The 19167-nt window shown below is 38.0% G+C and overlaps 1 protein-coding gene across 8 annotated transcripts in view; it reads right to left on the bottom strand.

Moving 5' to 3' along the window:
• LOC104020285 (NEDD4 binding protein 2 like 2) overlaps positions 1-19167 on the bottom strand; it is a 50405-nt gene extending 31238 nt beyond the window's left edge. For 3 of the 8 annotated variants that reach the window (XM_087756613.1, XM_087756614.1, XM_009473676.2), the window contains exons 1-5: positions 19014-19167; positions 14995-16439; positions 5898-6022; positions 569-657; positions 136-212 (exon numbers count right to left, since the gene is read on the bottom strand). In XM_087756613.1, coding sequence (XP_087612739.1) covers positions 136-212; positions 569-657; positions 5898-6022; positions 14995-16439 — 1736 coding nt within the window. In that variant the 5' untranslated portion in view covers positions 19014-19167. Of the gene's footprint in view, positions 1-135; positions 213-568; positions 658-3060; positions 3164-5897; positions 6023-13453; positions 13618-14994; positions 16440-19013 lie in introns of those variants that run through there. The other 5 variants (XM_087756615.1, XM_087756616.1, XM_087756617.1 and 2 more) reach the window with 4 other exon arrangements.

The following is a 19167-nucleotide window of genomic DNA, read 5'->3' as shown; positions in this document are numbered from 1 at the left end:
TACTAGTAGTTAAGTACTTAAAAAAAAAACGTGCTGAATAAAATATAACATAATACATATATATTATGTATGCACATTTATCTGTCTGTCTATCTCTATGTATAAGTACAATGATTTCTGCAATATAAATCTTACTTTTCTAATTCTTCAGGATCAAACTTCCACCAAGTATCTGGCTCATGGAACTCCACTCTGTATCCCTTTTCTAGAGCCTGCAGCAACCAAAGAAAAATGTGTGATATGTGTATCATTATTACATAAAATGTAACAAAATGTTTATAGAGCAGTATAATAAACAGCTGTAGTTAACTCTGTGGTGGTAGCATGCTGAATTTCACTTACCCCCAACCTGTCTTAGCTATCATTCCAGGCTAAGCAGATTAGATCAAGTGAATCCTTAAATTGGTCTGAACTATTGACATACCAATTGCTGATGGTATCAATAAGCAGTTTCTCTTTAGAAACTTGAGTAAGAAAAATGTTTCTGGACAAAACGGACCAACTTATCACTTGTGAAGGTATGCTTGGAAAGTTGTAACAGATGATATAATCACACACCAAAACCTACCACTTCCACATATGGCTTCATTTCCCAGGCTTGAGTATTAGTGTTGTCTATTATAACTGGAGATTTTCCCTGCTCCATTGCTTGCTTTGCTGCAATGAAAAATATTGCAAGTTAATAAACAACTATGTAACTCAGATAAAATGGTAAATGTAAATAGACTATTCCAGATGTTTTTTGCACTAATCTAGTCTGACTGAAACACACTGTTCTAAGAAAAGGAACAAAAGCACTGAAAGGTAGAGACAAGAATGGAAAGAAGCAGAAGCAAGAAGGTAAGAAAAATTAAGTGAAGGGCACAAAAAAGAGGTGGTGGGGAATTGACGCAAAGAGGTAAATGGGAAGTGTAGAAGTCAAAGCAACACAACAGCACTGCTCAAAGTCTGTGGCCTGGTGAGTATAGAGATCCTGGCATGAAAATATATCCTGGTTCCAGCTTTACCAGCCCTGCCAGAGAACACATGGCTTATTCATAACTGAGACCTGTGGTTAGGTATTGCAGTTCTTCTCCAACAAAATGCTAAGAAATAGGTGATCTTCACAGAAAGGCATCACGTATCTGAAATATTTCTGAGATCCATTAAAAAAAAAAAATTACAACCATGCTGTCTCCGCTTGAATAATGTTTGAACTCACTGGCCAATTTCTACCAAATCCAAAAGAGGGCAGAAGCTTCAGGAATAATAAGCTGCTTCTGAGTTCTTCAAGAAGGTAGAACTTCTTGTAAGAAGGCACATCCAAATGAGCATGTTTATTGATGGAAAGACAGCCAGAGCACAGCCATGATGCAATTTGTTTGGCAGAACACTTATGCAGTAGCATGCTTTTAACTTTGGACCAGCAAGACTTTCTTACCCAGCAGAAGCATCCTAGAGACTACAGTGCAGAACACAGATCGGTTGGAGGAGTTTAGGGGACAAAACATGCAAATCTGTTGGCTACCTGAGATTCATCAGCTCCACAGCACAGAAAACATTTTAACGTTACCCTGATGCCTAAAATGCCTCTTCATAAGCTCAAGACTGCTTTAGTCTTGATAAATCAGTCAAGCATCTATCTTATGTCTAAACCTAACTTTGATCTTGAGATCAGGCATTCTTCTAAATCCCTTACACAGTTAGTCCAGAAAGCATTCTCAGAGGACTCCTAACTCTCATTACAACATCGCACAACCACTTTTTTTGAGCACATCTAAAGAGCATGATTATGACATTCAGCTTCTACATAATGCTACACAGGAGACCTACCCAAGGAAGCGAAAAATTCAAGCTCTATACCCTTATCAGCTTGATATCCACCTCCATTTTATACAAATTGGGACAGCAGTTAAGCTGTTCTTACCAGAAGTTCAGCTATTCTTACCAGAAGTTCAGAAGGAACTCCTGCAGAGGAGAGTACCTGGAAAGGGTACTTGAGTATCCCAGTTTTGGGACAAATGGGCTACCTTAATTTTCATTCTCCTTTTTATTTTGAAGACAAGACCTCTGCCATTCTTTGCAGAAAGGGACACAACTTCTACGTCTTTAGAAAAGAACTACTTTGTACGTGAATCAGTAAATGAGGTTCTTTTTGCAGCCTGAAACTAAGCCAGATGGAGAAGCAGATTTCCAACTTATGATTATCAGATTCATGAAGAAGATTCCTCAACTCCTCCTACAACTACTCTAAAGCATCTTACAATTGAAATTAAGGCTTTTATAAAATCTATTCCTCAGCTTCTTTGTGCCTCAGTTAATCAGTAAAAACATAACAATAATTCCTTATCTATTTTACAGAAGAACTGTAAAGATGAGTTCCATTAAAAAATACAAAAAATCAATTGCTCTGATGCTACACATTGAAGCTAAGAAAACAGATTTTTTTTTTTTTTAGTTAGTTCTAAGCAGTACTAGCAATGTGAGCCACAAACACATCAAGAATTTCACATTTCAAAATTCTTGCAGGAAAAGAGCAAGGATTCAGTCCTTCTTTAAAAGACACAGAAATGGTGCAAAAGCAAAAAAAAAAAAAAAAAAGGCATTATGGTTGCAAAGCAAAACTCTGAACCTTAGGAAATATCTGAATTGAGGCTGGATGTGTAGTAATTATAGGACATATGTGTTACCAAACTGTCCTTAAATACGTTTATGCACTATTTCCTCCCATATAGTCCTGCCTCTTTCTGCACATGTGACGGACTTGTTCTGTAGTTGAATCAGGAGTATATATCAGATCATCAGCATGATCCAAGCATTTTTTTTTTTTTAAAGTAATTGTGAGATAAATAATGAGTAAGTCAGGATGACTGCAAAGGGAGAAGGATCATCTTTTGGTGAATGCTCTTGAACATCATCCCACCTCTTTCTAAGTGGCCACTACTTTGCATGATCTTCATTTCCTGTCTACCCAATTTCAAAAGTTACAGGTATCATTTACAGAAGTGATATGAAGTCATCTGAATATGAAGACAGTGAAAATTTATTCTGAATATATGAAGTTTAATTACTACTACATACCCTGAAGACAATATCTAAATTGCTAAGTTTGGCATCCAAAATAGGAAGATGTTTTTAGCAACTGTACCTCAGCCTGCGAATGAAAAATTCAGAATATAATACCATTAGTGCTCACAGGAAATTTAAGATGATGAACTAGATGAAAGAACTGAAATATCCGAAGCTCAAAATACTAAAATAACACCCATACAAAAAAGTTTCCAGGAGAATTAATAATGTTCCATTAAACAAAGTTAAAATAGTATGCATTAAATCAAAAGCGAGATCCACAATGAGTGCAAGGATTAAAAAAATACATCTGTTGAATACCTGCCCATTTAGTGAACACTGCTCAATCTGTATCTGAATGAAAAAAGGATCTGAAGGAAGAAAGACCCTAAGTTATTGGAGAGAACTAGGGATTTATCTTGATGAAAATCAATCCATACAATGGGAAGAAACTAAATGAACAGGCTGGGAAGTAACTTTGTAGATGGAAGGGAGGAAAAAAGCAAAGATAAAACATGTTCCAACAGAGCACTAAGACTCAATGAAAAAAAGCTATTAAAAAAAATGAAAAATATGTTGCCCTGGCTTCATTAACCTAGCACAAATGATCTTTCTGAAACCCGAATCTAGAAAAGAAAACTGATAGGCTGACAGAAACAAGGGAAAAAATCCTGAAATATGCATTTCAGAAAAGATTCATAAGGGTAGCAAAAGAATAGCCGATTTTGTAATGATTATAATGGGACCATCATTAATTTACAAAAACTTGTGAAGAAAGATTATATTATAGATACAACGCACTTACATATTCTACCATTTTGTTTTAATTATGGATCTAAAGTAAAAAAGTTACTAATTAATTAATTTTATTAGTCACTATCAAAACCAAACCAAACAAAAACAGAGGTTAAAAAGCAGGTAAACCCCAACTCAACCTGTCAAGTCAACAACGTTAAAAACACAAAGGCAGCCAAAAGTTCCAGCAGAAGTGGCAGGATGAACTAAAATAGGAGACACTTAGCAAAGCCACAGAAGTGAACTTAAAGGGCCTAAAACCCCATAAGAGTGATACTGATTTCACAATTAAAGTCGCAGTGGCAAACTAATTCTAGTATTTCCTAATATTTGTGCACTTGACCTTACAACCTTCACATTAAATGTGTATGTGTTTTAGTATCAAGGGTATATAATTCATTATCTTATAAATATTTAAGAGTTTGAAATGCTGTTCATCTAAAACGAATTAATTTTTTTCCCTAATGGGTCTCACTTGTAACTATTTTTTTCTCATACTTACTATATTACAGATTCACTCCCTCCCCCAAAATGGGGGAAGGATAATTTTAACAGAATAATTTTCTCATTTGTGAGAAAAGTAAATTTTTGTCTTCTCCGTAATTCTGACATGAGGATTATAAAGCTCTGGCTAAATATGTTGTCATATTAATATTAGCAAATATATAAATAACTTATGCAGCTGATATAATCTATATGAAATTTTAACCTAGACCTACTCATCAGACAAGAATCCCAACTATCAGGATTACCCTTTCTCCTGAAGTTCTCATTTCATGTATTTCAAGGATCCACACACAAATGAAACCAAGAGCTTTTGTTGTACTTCAAGTCAGAGAGAGCTCTATCTAGTCAAAGTAGGAGGTAAGAATTGAATGTAACTTCACCCCAAAGCTATTCTGGCAAATGTCTCATAGTGGGGATGTTCTCTACAACATGACACAGCTGTTCTGGTTCTTGCTATTAAAATCACTGAATAACTAAATTATATACTGTTCTGGTTATCAAAAACACTGTGTAACTAAGTCATAGAGAATTAGAGGTCTTAAGGTCTAGTCAGAAACAACCAGAAGCCATTATCAAGTGAGAATTCTTTGGTGGGCTTATAATTGTGTTGATCCCTCTCATCCATAAACTACTACCTTATCAACTCTTCTGCTCCTTAGTCTCCTACTAAGAACTTCATTCAAAGTATTTATTACTGCTGCATTCCAACCTCAAAAGTGCTCTTTATAATTGATATTCTTATGATTGCTCTAAAAAAATTCCCTCACTGATCATACAGAAATGCTCCCCAATGCATCATAAAATTTGCATTAGGGTGAGGAGGGGAGAAAAGGGGTGAATATATTTTTTTCCTTGGCCTCTGTGTATCTTTTGATGCAAAGAAGTAGTCCGCTAGACAGGAAGGAAGCTTCTGCTTGAGACACTGCAGCACAGAGAGTAATCTGCATGCACAAGCAATGGAGTTGTTCACTTTGTCCACTCCTTAGAACAAACCAAACAGATGAGATTCTTAGAACTGCTACAGAAAGAGCAAGAATCTGTCTGCTACCCTTCTTACCCCAGGTATCTACTTCCTTACCAATTAAACCCAGCCTTTGGCCACTGCTAGGTATTAAGAAAGATGACTTATTAAATCTACACACGTGAACTAAAATCTTCCTCAGAAAAATTTCCATAAACTTTGGATGAACCTCACATCAGGAAAGATAATGGAAAAAATAGGATACTCTGCTGTGGCTAGCATTAAAACGGTTCAATTCTGCCATCAAGATACTAGTATCAAATGTAACAAATCAGCAGGTCATAGCACAAAGAAGAGAGATTTTCTATTTTTAATTCTGAACCTTCTATATGTTCAAATTTTAATGTATACATATACATGAATTAAAATATAAAGAATACTTTAAATATATACTTCTATATACCCTATACTAAAATACATATATGCTCCTTTTCATATAGACTGTTAACACATATGCACATTATGCTGTACTTCTGTTTTCTAAATATAAGCATAATTTAATAGGATTCCTCTTATGCATTCAAACCTCTCTTCTGGTTCCAGTCATGGGCATCACCAAGCTGAGCAGCATTATATGTATATCCATCTTGTTGACGAAAATAATCATCGGTGCTGAATACAATGCCATCACGACTTTGACCAAGCAGAATACTGTTAAACAAAGGAAACGCAAAAATACTTTAACTTTTATTTTTCGGATGGGGGGGGGAAGACACAGGAAAAGAAAATATAGCTAAAATAAATTTAACTGTGCCCTATTTCTAAACTTCTTGCAAACTTCAAACAGGTTTATAAAAGTACACTCATATGTATTACCAATAATTCTAATCCAAATTAAAGCAATATATTTCCCCTGCTTTCTACTATTTCTGTATTTGTTGTTTCTTCTCCTCCGCCCCCAAGAGATGTCTGTACCCATCTAAGTTCTGGTTATATTGCAGTAAGTTCCAAGTACCTCACAGTAATTTAATGTAGTCACTAACATTTTTCATATCAATTCTCATTTGGAATTATCTCTAGAAACCAATCTAATCATGAGGAATCTGGATGCATCTGAGAAATGAACTGGATGTTTAAATCCTTTTTCAGCACCCTAAACTCTCAACACGCCCTCTTCTGACCTTTGCCCATACAATGTGGGTCGAACAGGAACAGCAAAAGAAAACTACTAATGTTTACAGCAATTTCCCTATTTTCAGGAAAAAGTAAAAGATCACAATAAACTTTCAAGTTTGTCCTACTAATGAAAGTCAGGATTATAGAAGAGTGTCCATATTCCTTTAAGATCCTATACTCTTCTATTCCAGTTCTATGTCTTCTCCCCCAGTCCTGGTGACACAGTCTTACTTGCCTCTATTTTCTCATCAACTCTGGCACTCACTGGATCTATAAGTCACTGGAATTCATACACAGAAGCAAGCAATACTTTTCTCTTTCTTTTTTCCTGGGTTACTTTTCTGAAGCTTTAGCAGTTGAGCCTATTGAAGAAAAGGCCCCAAAATGTGATACATGAAAAGTGGCTTACTATTAATGGAGACCTCCCCTGGCTGAGCAGCAGTAAGCTGCTACATGGGTTACCACGTATTGTAGAACTGTAGTTTCAGTCTAATAGATAACAAGAAATTTAAAACAGGATTTTTTCATATCTCAGTTTCTATCAGGGAATTATATTGTTTTTCACTATCATTCATATTTTAGTGCTAACAGGGTGATAGGAAAGCCATGCGTTTTACTATCCCTGAATGTATTACTTCAGATCAAGAGAAAAACAATCACTTCTCAAATCACTTAAACCACTTGATTAGAGTGTTTTAGCTTGGTTTCCTAAGGCAATGCCATTCCATGGTGACTTCTGGACATATAGACCAGTTTCCACAAAATCTGACAGAATATTCTCTCAAAAATACTATGAATTTTTATGGGGGGAAAACAAACAGACAAACCAAAGCAAAACAAATTTGTAAACAAACGGATAAAATGGAGAGATTCAAATTAGAATCCATAAAGATAAAAAAAGAGAAAAAGACTGCAACACAAATTTCGCATTTACCTAGTCTTTTAGGCCTGCCATTTCCAAGCAACATAAATATTTTACTGGCTAGAAGTTTACTTCATTTGTAGCTCAGAGTAAGTTGCATTACGTTCTGCTTCTTGCACAGCTAATGTTACAGATTACTGAAGAAATTTAAGTATACTCTAGCAAATAATAAAAGACACTGGGGGGAAGCCAATGAGGGTAAATATCTATCTGCAGGAACAGCTACTTAAGTTTAATTCCTACACAAGGAATTTGCTATGTTTTGCCTCCTGTCACCAACCACAGACCTGTTATGGATCATAGTTTAAAGACTGGGACACCGTATTACATATTAACTTACATTCCTACACATTTATTGTCCCACAACTGTGTTGTTGGTTATTTTTGCTTTCAAAATACAGAGATCTGTAACAACAAAATTCAGATTATTGAGGACGAGAAGAAACTACTAAGGATGCAGCTGTCAAGTAACACGATCAAAGCTGCATACAAGCTGTTTTTTCTTTCTTGCTCTTTCTCCCTTTCCCAGAGTATTAAGGTTACCTCAGGATAAATAGCAATACTATTTCAGAAGGCAGAGCATGATACACCAAAAGTACAGTCACCTTTTTTGGATGCTGTTCAATAATTATTTTTGCTAGAACCTATGTCTTTCAATAGGATGTGTATTATACTGGTTTAGGAGAACACAGAAGGATTCAAAGCCTATTTTTGTTCTAAGTAGACAAAATGGCAGCAGTAAATCATACACCACACACAACAGCATTTTTTCATACCTATTTCTCTCTTGTATAAAATATTTTACAGGAATTTATATTCATTAAGTTACTTGGCCATGATTTCAACATAGCTCAATTTTCTTATTTAGAGGATGCTACATTTGCCGATTAATAATGCTAGAAAAACTGGATCCATCTTCCACACTCACTTTTTGTGTGCTGAATGTATATACACACATTTTAGAGTAAGGACCATCCACCTTAATAAAAGAGATAGCAAATAATAACTGGGATTAGTCTACTAGCTGAGTAGACACACACCCCCCTACAGCTCCTAGGAGCCTGGCCATCAGGTTTCTGTAGGAATATATATGAACTGATTAATCAACACTAATGGGACTAATGGGGCATTCGTTTTTATTTCTAGGAACTGACTCTGTTTGCTCGGTGTTCTGGAGAATAATTCACTTACTCAAATTCTTCTGTTGTATCTTCCAAACAACATTAGTTGTAGTGATAAAGAAACACAATGACAAGGGTTCAGGAATCTTGCAAACCCATCAACAAAGTTTATTCTTGAAATATTTTGTTATTCTTCCTTGAAGTTCAGAATACACCGTAATTTATTTATGAACCTATATAACCGATATAACAGATTTAATACAGTCAACTATGCTTGCAAGAATAATCCTAAAACTACAGAATTCGGGAAGGCAAAGTGACTACCAAAGAGGCCAGAGTAACAGAACCCTTACTGTACACACAACACACAAGCTATCGCAAAGTAATGAGTTTATGAACTGAAACTTCAGTTATTACAGCAATGATCGTAGCCTGTTTCTAAATTGTGAAATTAAATCATAAAACTTAACATTTTAAAAGCCTGACAATTACCTCTTTCAGAATTCATAGTATTTAAACTTGTAAAATTTAAAATACAAACATACTTATTGATCTCATATGGAATAATTCACATATTTCTAACAAGTATTTGGAAACAAAATTTATCCCACGCTCATGAACTAGGAAACAGAAACAACAAAAAGCACACCTATGCAAAGAAAGCATCATTACTACCTAAACCCACATGGAGATGTGTCGTGGTTTAACCCCAGCTGGCAACTAAGAACCGCACAGCCACTCACTCACCCCCCGCCTCCCCCCAGTGGGATGGGGGAGAGAATTGGAAGAGTAAAAGTGAGAACACTTATGGGTTGAGATAAGAACAGTTTAATAATTGAAATAAAATATAATAACAAAACCAACAATAATAAAAAATTATAATTTAAAAAAAAAAAAAAGAGAGAGAGAAATAAAACTCAGGAAAAACAAGTGATGCAACTGCTCACCACCCACCAACCGATGCCCAGCCCGTCCCCGAGCAGTGATCGCTGTCCCCAGCCAACTCCCCCCAGCTTATATACTGAGCATGACATCATATGGTATGGAATAGCCCTTTGGCCAGTCTGGGTCAGCTGTCCTGGCTGTGCCCCCTCCCAGCTTCTTGTGCACCTCCTCGCTGGCAGAGTACGGGAAGCTGAAAAGTTTTTGACTTCGTATGAACACTGCTTAGCAACAACTAAAACAGTGTGTTATCACATTACTGTCACGCTAAATCCAAAACAGAGCACTATACCAGCTTCTAGGAAGAATAACTGTCCCAGCTGAAACCAGGACAAGATGATATTCCACTTCTGAGAGATGGAGAAAGAAAAAAAGTTAAGATAAATCTATTTCTAATAAGAGTCAAATTACAGATCAGTCAGCATCAATATGTGCGTGTGCCTGAAATGAGTAGCAGTATTATCCAACTGCTGTAATCCAGCTTTTTTACCCTAAACCTTCCCTGCAATTGAACACCCAGCTTTGAACACAGTAGGACACTGAAATTAAAGCAGATATAAAAATCAAAGCAGCTCACCTTTTTCCAGACATGTTATCTGACCTAACAGAAGATATTAGCTTGATGTACAAAACTCATCTTGAAACCAAAATGCTTATTTTAACTAGTCAGCAAACCAATACATGTTTTTCCCCGTTCACGTGCGCGCACACACACACACACACACACAAATTCTGCCTTAATTTTTCTTCAAAACTATAATAGTCCTCCAAGCCTGCATCCTGGTTAGCCTACTTTGATAGATGATTTTATAATAAAGAAAACTCTTAGAATCTAATAATTCACCTATTGAAAATAGCTAACATATCATATCACAGATGAGAGAAAAAAAGACAATAACTAAATACAATTTTAAAATATGTAGTATTACTAAGTTATGTAAATGCTATTTTAAAAGCATTGCTTTTAACACTGTTTAAAGAAATACATAATTAGAAACAACAGCACACAACTGTTTGTACATTCAGCTATAAATACTAACTCTTTAACTCTTCCATTCAGAAGATCGAGCTCTCAGGAAGAATGGCCCCAGATAAAGAGAACTGTCTTTATATACTCCCGACAACAGATTTAATTCAAAATTTACTTCTTAAATGACACCAATATTTGTTCTTTCAACCTCATTAAGCTCCTTTTTATTCAAATTCATGTTCAGATGTTTGTGGAGGAATGGAAAATTGCAATTGCTGCCAAGTTCAGTAGCAAGGTATCCTAAGTTGTAACTCTTTCCAGCATTATAAGATCACACTATCATCTACTTCTAATTGCAGCAGGCTTTTGTTACTTGGGCTAAAGATATCATTGCTGGGTATCTGTCTGGCCAAATTGTTTTAGAAAATTTTTAACCAAATGGTCAATCATTTCCAAAACCAAGGAAGAAATACAGCATTTTTATCATGTTTTGTTATTCCAAGCTTTTCTCTGAGAAGCTTTGGATTAAGGAAGTGAAATCTGGCAAAGTACATGCATTTGTTTTTCCTGCAAAAACTTTTTGTAAATCTGACCAAGCTGTAGGACTTTAAAATGTCATGTGCACAGAAAATAATAGTGAAAAGAACCCATTTTTGTACAAAGCAGAGCAGAAAATGCAAAGATTCTCACTGCAGTAAGCTCATTCCTGAACAGAGCATTCTTGTAGTGGCAGAGAGCTGATTCAGTACCAATACTGGACTGTAAGAACACATTTCTGCCAACACAACCTTACGAATGGCAAGAGAAGGAACAAAATTGGCCTAAAATAGGAAGGACATGGGAAGCATAGTGGTACAAACACTGGAACAAGCAACTTGGTACTGGCAGCAGAGCTAGGAAATAGGGACAAGGGAAAGAGTGAAGTGCAATGAAGAAATTGGTACAATGAAGCTGGGAATGAAATAATACTGCTGGCTGAAACAGGGCAAGAACAATCTGGGAAGAAAGCAGGGGGAGAAGAAGGAACTGAGAAATCAGCTTAGAATTTAGGAGCACACGTGGACCTAGTAAGCACAGACCAAAAGCCATGGTTGGACAGCAACAGGAAAACAAAACCAGAAATATAAGAGACAGGAACTTGAATGAGCCTCAGGAGGCTGGGATTGTCTAGGTCAGGTGAACACAGGAAATAAATCGAGATGAGGGGAGCTCCCCAGTGACCATGAAACTGCTAATGTTATGCTCATATTTGAGGCAAGTAAAGACAAGGAACTAAAGGCTGCTCAACCTCACCTAACCTCAGTTCCTGGAAAGACAATGGAGTGCATCCTCTCGGAATCTATTTCCAAACATGTGAAGGAAAAAGGTAATCAGGAAGAGTCAATGTGGGTTTTGCCACAGACAAATCATTCTTTACTGACCAGAATGCACTCTCTGATGAAACAACTGCCTTTGTAGATGAGGACTGAGTGATGAACGCAGCATACTTTGAAATTATCAAGGCTTCCGACATCATCTCCCAGTCAGTAACAAGCAGAGTACAGCAAGGGGTGAGAGTGGGACTAATTTTTTCAGTGTCTTCATTGCTAACCTGGATGATGAGGCAGACAACTTGCAGATGACACCAAATTAGTAATGATGCCTGACATACTGAACAGTAGGGCTTCCATCAAGAAGGACACTGAGAAACTTGAGCACCAGGCTAAGCAAAACTTCATGAAGCTCAACAAGAAAAAGTGCAAAGTTCTGCAACTGGTGAAGAAGAAACGTAAGCATCAGTACAGGATGGAAAGCGACTGGTTGAGCAGGTCTGCTGAAAAGGATCTGAGGATTACAGTGGACATCAAACCAGAGATAAGCAAATGGTGTGCTCTCATCAAAAGAAGAGCAAACCACATGCTGGGCTTTATTAGAGAAATTGTGGCCAGTAGATCAATGAAAGGTATCATCCACACTCTACCTGGCTCTTGTGTAGTCAGTTCTGAAATACTGTATCCAGTTTGGGGCTTCCCAGTTCAAGCGACATGCTGAAAACCATGAGAGGGTTGAACAGATGGCTACGGGCATATGACCTATGAGGACAGGCTGATAGCAGCTGGGCTTGTTTCGTGTGGCAATGAAGACAGTAAAAGGCCATCTGATATCAGCCTACTGCAATGAATAAGCCTATCCCCTTACCTGAAGGGAAACTGCAAAGATGATGAGCCGGATTTTACCATGTAACAGCACATGGTATAACACAGGAGAACACAGGCAAATTATGGCTTGGGAACTTCAGTTTGGAGATTAGGAGGAATTACTAGGAGGGTAGTACTGCACCAGAAAAGTCTGGAGATCATGGAATCTCTGTACTTGTAGGTTTTTCAAGATCAGGCTAGACAAAACCACAGCAAATCAGATCGAATGATGGTGACAGACCTGCTCCAAGCACAACGATGGAATAGTTGACCTCCAGAAGCCTCTTCCAAAAAACATGCCTGTGATTCCAAGCAGCTGGGATGGAACAGTCAAAACAAAACACAGACTTCAGTGGAAGATTCAGGACAGACATGGGTCAAGTTTGGGAGCAGGAGGAAAAGTGCCTGTACGTACAAACCTTCCCTTTGCAGAAAACATAAGATAGGAATCCAAGATTCCTGGGTCTCGCTACTGCTCTGCTGTCATTTCACAATTGGCAAACCCACTTGCAAGATGCATCTCATTCCCTTCTAGTGCTGATCCACACAGATGATGTCAGTTTTCTGCTTTTCCTTGACAGTCATTTTGCTAGCACAAGTGGCAGAGGTTTGTCTGCAGGTGCTAAAGATGCCAAGCCTGCAAACATACCTGTGGGTACTCATATGACATCAGAAGACTGTATTTGCTGTCCTAGTCTACACTGCAGAAGTCTATGATGTTGCACACACAAACACAGTCAACTTACATTAAGAATAAGACTTAATTAATAATACATGTATTTTCCTCATAGGCAGACATTAATTCTGGGTTCCCCCCCCACCAGCACCACATACCTGAGACATGATTTCATGAGAATTAACAGTTGCAACCAAGTTTTGAGCACATGAAACTGCATATAATTGAATACACTGAAAAAATAAGTCCCACACAGTTCAAATTCTGCATCCACATTTGGTGGCTGTTCTTGACCTTGATCTCATAGTGTCCACTTTCCCATCTGTTAAATGAAATTAGTAATTGATCTCACTAGCAAGAGATGAAAAAAGCAAGAATATGTGTTCATAAAAACCTGAAGATACTCAGAATCTTTCAGATAATATGAATAACATCTTTGGAGAAAGATTCAAAGACAATTCCACACACAAAACACGGAAAACAAAATATTCTATTCCATTAGATATCTTCACAGTAAGTATTATCCAATTCCTGCACTGAATGAGGCAGCATATTTTCCATAGGGTTATTTTTTTTTTAATTTTCTATGTTGCTTTCATATATTAAAGAAATTATTATAATAATACCCTCACAGGCTCATGCAGCTCCAAAAAGGCACACTTGCAAAAACAGAGCACTCAGTAACTAGAAAATGTAGTTAAAATTATACAAATATGTAAGCTAGAAATTTCTAGTAGGTGTTTTTCTATGATATGGAGATCATAGTCTCCTAAATATCAGGGGAAAAAACAGTGTGGTTACTCTTTTATACATAAGGAAGAACACGATCACTGTATCTATTTAACAGACTCTTAAGCATATAACAGAAGATAACCACAGAAGACATCCCATTTGTGATGTACAGTTTCTGGATGAAGCTCAATGAGTAACTTTTTCTTTTTTTTTTTCGTATGCAAGAGAAACCTATTTTCCCTTAACACAGATAGCGTATGTGCTCTCTATCAACTTACGTAACTTTCTAAACTAGGCCAAAAAAAAAAAAAAAAAAAAGAAAAAAAAAAAGAAAATCCAAGTTGGAGGTGGTACTTGCTTTTAACCTGTCAGACTTCAACAACTATATTTTTAAGGGAAAATACTACTTTTCTTGTGTGTTGTTCACAAATAAACAGAGAAGTTGACAGACCACAGTACGAAAAAAAGGGAATGAGACTATGCTCAGTTTCATCAACACACTGAAAACAAATTAAGTATTTTCAGAGTAGCAAAATTCTTCCAATAGTCTTTGAAGATTTTTGCATGGGCATAAAAAGTACTTCTGGTTCAGTCAAATTAATGCTGCTAGATTTGACAGAAGATTTTTTTAAATGAAGGAATTTAAGAATAAAAAAAAGAGGAAGACCATCACATACTAGTACACCCGCAAGTTTCAGAATAAGAGATTATGCAATTTAATGGATAAGAAACATTTTAAATTTAACATAAAACAGCTCCTGTTCATCAAAACTCTAAAGGAGACAAAACCCCCCTTTTTTTTTCCCAATATTTACTGTCATATGTCCTCATTAAGTAAAAATTTCTGCATTTTAATAGCCTAATTTACTAATACCAAAGTTTGCCAAGTGCTTACAGATAATTTTTTTAAAAAATCCTTAAAAATTTTGACTTGGATAAGCTTCCCAAGCTTTAAGTCTTTACTTACCGAGAAAGCGTTGATTTCCCTGAACCAGGTAGGCCTCTTAAGATGAGGAGAAATTTCTGTGAATAACTGAATCTTTCTTCAGGTAACTGCAAGGAAGAAAAGTTGTGCGTTCCTTCTGTATTGTCAGCTTTTGGATCCTTCCAACACTCTTCTCTGGTTTCACAGAAACCATTATTTTGGAGTCCATTCTGATCATTATTTCCATTTCTGAAGACCTGAGTACTATGGATATCAATATGACCAGCATAGTTGGTACTTTGATCAAGCAATGGACCATGACTGTTGATATCAGTATTTTCATGGTAACCATGATAATTTTTGTAAGAAAGTTCACCATTCTGAGAAGGGAGAGCATTTGTTTTTTGTGGTGGGGAATTTAGTACCTGAAAATGTAACTGATGGTTGAATCTAGGAGGAAGAGGTCCCTGAGGTGCTATGAAAGACTCTGTTGACTGCCAAGCAGGTCTGAATTCAGGCATGGAGTAGTTCCAATATTTAGAATCTACTTGTCCGTTAAAGGTATTTTCAGTTTTCCAGCCACTTGTTTCCACAATAAACTGCTGCTCATTGCTTGTTTTCTGACTGTTCTGTTCCCCAAAGAAACACTGTCCATTCTCATAAAATGGTTGTGGGCTGCCCAACAATACACGTTGATAATCCTCTTGTGAGGTCTGACTACAATTATATGGGGAGTATTGTTCCTGAGAAGCTTCAGTTTCTTTTTCCTGAAAAGTAGTATCTAAATTTTCATTTTCCAGCTGGTGAATTTCTTTATAGAACTGGTCCAGTTCATCATCTATTTCTGGTACAGCAGAAGAAATAGTCTGCATCTTCTTTGCCTCCTTTCTTTTAGCTCTGTTTTCATGCAATTCATTCTGATCTCCCTCACTGCTTCTACACTCGTTGCAACTGCCAGATTTGTCCTGTTTGTTACTTTCAGCAGGCTTGTAAATCGGTCCGATAAATTCTTTGCTTGTAAAAAACTCTTCATCTGATGCATTTCTATTTACCAAGACTGACGTACTGCTATTTCTAATATTATCTTCACCAGCACTAGTTGTAATAAAAGTGCCTTTCTTTTCTTCAACATTAGTGTCATTTATTGATGCAAATGGAGGATTTACATTCTGCACAGTTTCTGAATCAATTGGCTGACTAAGCACTAGATTATATTCAGGGTGCACTTCTTTCAGTGTTCCCAAGACACCAGGAGGTACTTTCTCTTGCTTCTGCATTTCATGTTGCCCTTGGTTATCTGAGGCACATGCTGGTATCAAATAATTCGTTGTCTTCTCAGCGTCCACTTCCTCTTGAATACCTTGGTTATCATCATCACAGAGTTTCTCGTAAGCCCCTTCTGTTGACTTCATTTTTTTAGAACATGGTTCAATTGTGATTTCATCATGACACTCCAAGAGCCTTACTCTACTTTCAGCATGAAGCATCTTAGAAAAAAATTAATACATTATCAGCATGTACACGTGTAAAGTATAAAAAAGCAGAGGTCATTCAGGCCTATGATGTGCATCCTCAGACCTTCCATGGTCACAACTAAAATGTACTCAACCAGAAGAAAAGCAGACATCACCTATGGGAAGTCTTGTCTAAACAAAATTGCCACATTATTGCACATCTTTAGCAAATACATTAGGGCTGTACCAGTCTAGCAGTCACATTTTATAATATATCTTTAATTTACAAATCGTGTTTTTTAAATGTGAATTCTTTGAAAAAAGAATTACATCAACAACCTCTGTTCTCTACTGACCTATGTTAATCTGTCAAGTGTTATAAATGTCTTCTACAGCATAAACATGTGCCAATTTCCAATGCACAAACTGATACCTGACATCACAACTAATATGACCAACAAAAATGCAAATACTTCAATCACAAGGGTTATTTTCTGTAACATGAACTGAACTCAATAAATTCATTTAACACCAATCAAACTGATGCTGGATGGCATTTATAATTTGGTAATAGTCAAATAAGACTGAAAATTAAATCTGCAATCTGTTATTATGTTTCTGGTTTTGGAACAACTAGAGACCTTTGTTAGGCACCAAGACCACTTGGTTGCATGTTTTCTAAAAATAAACACAAAAAAAGCAATCCCTGCCCTAAACAGATTGCCCTCTAAGAATGAGCCAGTAAGTTCCGGAAAAATTCAAAGAAGAGAGCAATTAAAAACAAAGCAAGATGGCATTGACCACCATGACATGCAGTTATGCCATTATCCATCTATTAGTTTGAATCACTTGGATTTTCCTTTGTATTCCAGAGGTCTAGATAGAATGCAATAAAAAGCAATAGTCATATTATTATAAATCAAGTGCCAAGTAGTTTATTCAGCAAATCCCCTCCCCAAAACGAATGCAGTACCAAACAAGAAAGAAAGTATTTTTCTCACTAGAGGGTTTATTCTACTGCTTACTGTGAACATTTCAACTTTCTAGGAGTAAATATTAATAAAATGTCACATGCTCTTAATTCTGGACAAGAGATGAAGTTTTTTTCTTTATCTGAAAAGGATCTGTAGGTAGTTTTAAGGGAAGATTTTTAAGTAACATCTATAATCTCATGTTCCCTTGCAAAACTGACAAGAAAAGGTGTTACTCTGGGTACTTTCTCATCTGCTATCCCAAGTAAGCGAATTCTGCCATCCTCAGTCTCCAAATGCCTAAACCAAGGAGATTTTACTCTTTGCATTTGACTTTACTACTTGGAAGACAGCACTAATGTCAGAAGGTGGAGAAACATGGCCATGCAACTATCCCTCTTCCTCAGAATTGGTGGAAGAATGTTGTGGGTACTACGCTCTCTCCTCCTCACAAGATACACACATTTCATACATACCTCCAGCTTCACAGTTCCTCCTTTTTGTAAATTAGAAAGCAAGAATGACATCGTATGAATTGGGGACTCTATCCCCCATCTATACAAAAGTGTTACTCTACCTTCACTCAAAAACAGGGCTAGAATAAAAAAGTTGCTTTATTAGCTTCTATGTTTTCTGGGATGGTGTTTAAGCAAAGCACATATTCTGATGTGGAATGAAAACAGAGAGCATGTGAACACTTGCTGCAGAACTCTCTCTCTAATGATGGAGGATGCTGCTCTGTGACTGTCCCACACAGAAATATCCTTTCTAGTTAATCTTTAACAGACTTTCTCTGATTATCCTTTTGGACAGTAAAATTACATATGAAAGCATCTGCACCTGCATTCTTGGGGAGGACAGAGCAAGTATGTACTGAGAGAGTGCAATCTAAGCGGCAGTCTTGTCTCTTGAATGGGATAGGCCTAGGTCTGTCTTATTTCTGTAACGAACTGGTTATAAGTGTTGAACCTGAGCTGGCGTAAGTAATTCACCTGGCTGGCACCTGCAACACTAAATCACCACTTTAACTAACCTACCAAACGTCCAGAAGTCTCAACCAAGTAACTCGTGGCCTTAAGCACCACCTGTACAATAAATTTCCAAAAGGAAAAACAAGGCATATGTGGCAGAACTTAAAGATGGGGGGAATTGCTTGAGTTCGCCTGTGTGACCACCTCTTTCTGGGTATGGGGGCGGCAAAGCAGGTAGGCCAGCGTCCCTCACACAGAGGCAGGCCGCACCTCGGAGACGGGGGAAGCAGGCGCTGCTCCACGCACCGGGATGGCGGCGGCCAGGCCGCGGCTGGGAGCGGGGCGCCTGAGGCGAAGGCGCCTGAGGCGAAGGCGCGGCTGCCGGCAGCCCCAAGTACCGGTAAGTGTGTCAGCTGCTCCCTCCCTCCGCACCCCCCGGGGTAAGGCACCCCCCCCCCCCCCCAGCCTGGCACCGATGTCCCACAACCTCCGCAGCCGCCTCCTGTGCGCCGCCCCCGCACTGCCCCCCTCCCCGCCCGGCCGCGGCGACCCCAGCGCTCGGCCACGGTCCCCCTTCGCCACACATCGGTGGCAGTGGTGGCGGTGGGGAGAAGCGCCTTCCCGGCCCCGCCGAGCAGAAGCCACATGCGGGTGAGGAGACCAACCTCAAGGCGAGCAGCGCACTCCCGGCAGGCGGCGGGGGAGGGGAGCACCGGCAACCCCTCGCTCTCAAAATGGCGCCGCCTCCCTCTGCCCCTTCACCCCCGCGACCCCCAGATGTTGTGGGACTTGTAGTTCCGCCCCGCCGGGCGTCGGACT

Source organism: Nipponia nippon, unplaced genomic scaffold (genome assembly GCF_047370975.1).
Source record: "Nipponia nippon isolate SJK-2023a ecotype South Korea unplaced genomic scaffold, ASM4737097v1 scaffold_2, whole genome shotgun sequence".
NCBI classification, from domain to species: Eukaryota; Metazoa; Chordata; class Aves; order Pelecaniformes; family Threskiornithidae; genus Nipponia; species Nipponia nippon.
This window is presented reverse-complemented; position numbering and strand designations above follow the sequence as displayed.